The sequence below is a fragment of the Pteropus alecto genome, unplaced genomic scaffold, assembly GCF_000325575.1.
Source record: "Pteropus alecto unplaced genomic scaffold, ASM32557v1 scaffold102, whole genome shotgun sequence".
NCBI classification, from domain to species: Eukaryota; Metazoa; Chordata; class Mammalia; order Chiroptera; family Pteropodidae; genus Pteropus; species Pteropus alecto.
This window is the reverse complement of record NW_006432224.1, coordinates 740,032-745,375: the sequence shown is the minus strand read 5'-3', so window position 1 is coordinate 745,375 and position 5,344 is coordinate 740,032. Positions and strand designations below refer to the sequence as shown.

The 5,344-nt window shown below is 67.6% G+C and overlaps 1 protein-coding gene across 1 annotated transcript in view; it reads right to left on the bottom strand.

The window, feature by feature from the left end:
* ATP10A (ATPase phospholipid transporting 10A (putative)) overlaps positions 1-5,344 on the bottom strand; it is an 82,879-nt gene that overhangs the window by 26,378 nt on the left and 51,157 nt on the right. Inside the window, exons 11-14 of the mRNA XM_015585696.1 lie at positions 4,782-4,991; positions 4,586-4,712; positions 909-1,093; positions 7-14 (exon numbers count right to left, since the gene is read on the bottom strand). Of these exons, the coding sequence (XP_015441182.1) occupies positions 7-14; positions 909-1,093; positions 4,586-4,712; positions 4,782-4,991 (530 nt within the window). The remainder of the gene's footprint in view (positions 1-6; positions 15-908; positions 1,094-4,585; positions 4,713-4,781; positions 4,992-5,344) is intronic.

Genomic DNA, 5,344 nt, shown 5'->3' with positions numbered 1-5,344 from the left:
GCCGCACACGCCTCCTGCCGTGGACAGGACAGGTGGGTGCGGTGCGCCTGGCCAGGCCGCAGACCAGGCCACCTGCCCCCACCCCTGCCCCTCTGGGCCTGACGAGCACCAGGGCAGCAGGCTGCCGGCCCGGCCAAGCCCCCCTCCTCAAACGGGGCCGGCTGCAGGGTGCGACTGCACACAGCAGACCGCGAGCAGGCCGAGCGTGTCCGTGAAACCCTGTCACACCGTGTGTGGGCCGGAATGGCATCTTCACCGGGAGGCCCAGCTGCCCTGGCCACAGGGCTGCCCGGGCAGGCCGGAGGGTCCCGCACATCCCTACAGCCCTCTGGGGCCCTTCCCCAGGCCCCATTCCCCGGGGACACATGGAGAGGGTGCAGGCGCTTGGGCAGCCCAGAGGCGCGTGGCGCTCGTGAGCTCCCGCAGCTGTCCAGGGGGCCCAGCGGGCTCATGACTGAGGCTTCCAATTGGCGACGCCCTTCCCAAACTGTGCCTGCTGCCCAGAGAGCAGGTGGCCTGCAGGGGCGGGGGGCAGAGGCAGAGGGCCAACTATCTCAGGGACGCGGGTGGCTCCTGGTCCCCCATGACAGCAAGCTCGGTGACCAGTGTCCTGCAGGCCCCACGGCAGTCCAGCTGTGTTCAACACGTGCTGACCGGGGACCCTGCACATTTAGAAGGGTGAGCGGGTCTAGAAACCAGCGGACGGGAGGACGTGGCTGTGAACATGGGCGAGAGGCACAGACGTGCCGACTGGTGAGCGTGGCAGGTCACGACCCAGGGCGGGCGGGGGTGCAGCGAGGCGGGGGGGCCCTGAAGAGAATGCGGGGTCTCGGCACTGGCCGCCAGGTGGCTCTGAGCCAGCACAGGTGCAGACAGAGGGTGGGGCGGGCCGCGGACGGCTCTCCCACCTGCGACTCGGCGTTCAGGGTGATGAGGTCCTCGTCGTGGTCCAGCAGCTTGCAGGCGTACGCGATGTTCACGGCCGTTTCCTGCTTGTCGCCGGTGAGGACCCAGATCTGCAGGCCGGCCTGCCGCAGCTTGGTGATGGTTTCGGGGACCCCGTCCTGCAAGCGGTCTTCGATCCCGGTGGCACCTGGTCAGAGGCACAGCAGCGCGGGTGAGCCCTCGTCCCCGACCACGGGGCCGGGAGCCTCATGCGGCGGGCAGCTCTCCCGCCTGGACGCAGTCGAGGGCGGGCAGAAACCAGGTGGCCCTGACCGGAACCCTCCGCACCCACGGCACAGCCGGCCACCCTCGCTGACCCGCAGCAGAAACATGGAACCAGGGCTTCTGGGGGGATGGCAGGTGCCCACAGTCCGGGTGTAGAAACGCGACCACCAGCCACCCCGTCAAGCTGCCGTGACGACAGCCACACCTTAGCCGCCCCCGCTGACGCACGGGCCTGCTGCTCCTCAGCACAACGCTTTCCCGAACACACCGCCTCCGCCGCATGCTGAGTGGGGCAGGTTCTCCCATGAGAGCCTCGGGGTGCTGGGGGGACCTGCCGCTCGGTGCGGACGTGGGCTCTGCCTTCCTCCGGAAGGGCAGCCCTGCCTCTCTAGCCTGAGCGCTGTCCCCTGTCCCTGGACGCTGCTGCGGACTGCGTGCTCGTCCCTGCCCACCAGCTCGACAGCCCGACGCCCCAATCCCAGTGCGAGCGGTGGGGCCCTCGGGAGGCGATGAGCTCACGGGGTGGACCACTGGGCACACAGACATGGGGCCCCGGAGCGGTGACCGTGTCCACCACGTGAGGACGCGGAGGAGGGCGCCACGCGCAGGCTGGGAAGGGGGCCCTCGGCCAAAGGCCAGCGCCCTGACGCCTGGGTCAGCAGCAGCCCCAACTCCAAGACGCCGTGCCCTTCCTCCTCCTAGGTGGAGACGGCGGGGGTGGGGGGTGAGGCCAGGGTGCCACACGCGGACCACACGTGCACATGATGTCAGTACAACCGCCGAGGTGCTTCTGGAACTCACACCTGTGCAACCAGCCCCCGGGCTCAGGAAGCGGCATCACCAGCTCCCCAAAAGCCCACCGGGAGGGGCTGTCCGTGCTCTCCACCCCGTGCCGCCTTCCGCTCAGGGGCCCCCAGAGGCCACATGGGAGCCCGGGAAGGATGAGGGGACACTGCACCTGCTGCCCCCTGCTCTGAGCCACGCATCCCACGGGAAGGACCAGGCGGGGCGTGGGCTCGAGGTCTGCCGGGGAAGGAACCGCAGTGGGCTCCGCCCCGTGAGCACGTCCCAGACCATCCCGGCAGGGAGGCCAGCTGCTCTTGGCCCGTCCCCTCTCCTGCCACCCTGAAGTGTCACTCGACTGTGATTGCTCCCTCACGTCTGGGGAGAGACGTGTGCTCACTCAGCCTCCTTCACACTTAACGTGATGCTCACCGGAGGAGCACGACCTTGACGGGCTGCTACGTGCCCGGCAAGAACGTTCTCAGCATCCCCCAGATGCGAGCGCTGCAGGGGTCCCCAGCGCAGGGGGCTTTCAGTGGGGGGACGTTCCCCATGAGGACTTTCAGATGACAGGGGGGAAGCTGGGGACAGCGAGAACGTCCTTGGAACGTGGGGGCCTGGCCGGACCATTACAGGAAAGCAAACTTCAAGAACAGAGCGCGGATGGCGCTCCTTCCGCCGTGGGCGTCGGAAGCTGTTCGACAAGAACGTCAACGAAAAGCCGTCAAGACGGGCATTCAGCTCGGCGACGTTAAAACGTAAACGCTTCTTTTGCCTCTGGCAGAAATGGCTCTCAGGAGCTGGAGCCCCGCGCCGTGGACAGGTGGGGACACAGGTGGTGGCCCTCCTGTCCCAGCCCGGCCTCGCCACCGGAACCGCGACGGTCTCAGGCAGCTGGGGCGGGACGTGCGACGACCCACGTGCCGGGGGGGGAGGCGAACGTGCCGCCCTCGCCCACTTCTGTGGTGTGACCGCCCCACGGCCTCTGGCTTCGAGCTGCCACGTGGCATCAGGAGCCTGTCGAAGCTCCTGGAGATCCACACGGGCACGTGCGGGCCACAGCACCGGCCGGTGCCCCTCACTCCAGCGGGTCCTGGCCCGCCCATCCCAGAGCCGCCGAGCGCGCTCAGGGGCAGCACCTGGCTGGGATGGCGGCGGAACGAGGCTGAATCGAAGCCGAGAGACGTAAGCGACGGGACGCTGAGCTGACCCCACAGAAAGCGCCGGATCGGGGCACTGACACGGCTGCCCAGGCAGGAGGCGGTCCTCGCGGAGAAGACCCGGGACGGGGAGCGGATGTGAAGCCAGGCTGAGCCCCGGTGGACGAGGGCTGTCAGGCGCTTGGGACACGCTAACGCACAGCACGGGCCGAGGCAGGTGACGGGGGCCTGACCACTGGACTCTGTGGAGGCCAGACAGGCGGGGACAGGCGTGGGGCAGGGACATGCAACGCACGTCCACGCTGCTGCTGGGCGCCGGGCCCTGTGTCTGCCGGTCGCTCAGCACTCGCTGCACCCCCTTCAGCCCCACTGTCGCCCCCCCGCCCCGCAAGCAGGTGAGGAAGCCCAGCTCCCCCGGCCAGCGATTGGCGGAGCCAGGACCGCACGGCGGCCGGGGAAGGCGGGCGTGTCTGAGAAGGGCAGGCGGATGCGGGACAGCGGGGGACGCACACAGCCCGTGCTCATCCCAGGTACCGGGGACCGGTTCTGTCTGCACTGCTGGGCATGGCGGCCCCGTGCCCGCTGGGAGAGGCACCAGGAGGCCTCTCCCCACCGCAGAAGCACAGCCGACCAGGGCCGGAGCGCCCCCAGGGGAGGGCCAGGAAGGCCGGGAGGGGGCCCTGAGCCCCCTCCCTCCCCGGGCCTAACCGCAGCCTCTTGGAGGGGCAGCCCTCACTCTAAACCGCAGCCGGGCCTTAGAGGAGACCCCGCGTCCTGTCTCATTCACCCCGGGGACACTGAGTGAAGACGGCCTTCCTATTTGACGGGAAAGACAAACTTCCACTTCTCTGTGCCCAGGAGGGCCATCCATCCGCCACTAGCTCCACAGCACGGTCACGACTGGCCCCTGGGTGGGCACGCGAGAGCATGCACACAGAGACCCATCCAATTTACTAATGCTTCAAAAATATTAACTCAACGAGCTATTTAAAGTATTAAATGTTAAAATAGTGAAGTAATAAATAAACACTGCTACCAACACAGTAGCAAATATAGGCACATCTTAACGAAAACGACCCCATTTCCATCCATCCAAATTAAACCTCAGAAACGTTCCTAAGATGTAACACGGCAGTTTCTGGGGCCCAACGCGCCTCCTCTCTGCTTCCTGGGTGGGGAGGGGTCGGTTGCTGGGCTGCCTGGCTTCTCATCTGTTTCTGGTGGGAAAGCGGGGGTTTAAGGAGTGACCAGGTGGCCGTGCAGGGGACACGAGGGACCCCGTCCAGCGGGCCCTGGAGAGACCGCACGGTGCCGGGCAGTGCCACCAGGGGGCCGCCCTAGTCCCCTAGTCTCAGGCCTGTGGTTCCCTAACCAAGCGGAGCGTGATCAGAGCTGCCACCAGCTAGAGTCGGGTCCCCTCCCAGTCTGCCAACTTGACACCGGTCCACGCGACACGTGCGCGGGCGACTTACCGAGCAGATGCAGGTTCGTCTCCAGGCGGGTGGCCGACTCAAAGAGCAGCTCCTCGCGGTTGTCCACGGCTGACTCCGCCTCCAGGTGGCTTTGCAGCCAGCAGGCGTACTCCTCGGGACTCAGGACCTGCGCGGACACGCGGGTGAGCGCGGTGCGGGGCTCGGAGACGTGCGCGCCCCCGCAGCCCGCGCTCACCCTCTTGGCGATGCAGAGCGTGCGCAGGCCTTCCACGGCGTACAGGTTCAGGTGCTGCTGCGTCCTGCTGCGCATGTGCTGCTGGTGCCGGCCTCTGGCATCGTCTGCGGAGCGGGGCGGGAACAGGGTGAGGGAGACCCGAGCGGGGCGCCGCGGGCCGGACCGGGACCAGACCGAGACCAGACCGGGACCTCGCGGCCCTGCGCCTGGCTGCAGAGATCACCTGCGCCCGGTCAGCTCGCCATGGGAACAGCAGCTTGAAGGTCACAAAGTGGTGACACTCAGAGGCGGATAGCAGGGCGGGGAGGGGGGAGGGCGTTCGCCCGGCTCTCGGTCCAGTTCGGGACCTGGCGACGGGCGGCCGGCGCGCTGCACAGGGTGCCACTTACGTGGTGTATCTTTCAACCACAGTGTTTTAGAAAGCGAAGAAGTCAGCCCTTAGCTAGTACGTTCTCCCCGCCCCTGGCCGCTGCCTTCCGTGACTGAAGGCCAGGGCGACGGGCGCTTTTACGAGGCGGCGCACGTGCTGACCGAGGCTGCGGCAGCCGCGGCACCGCGACACA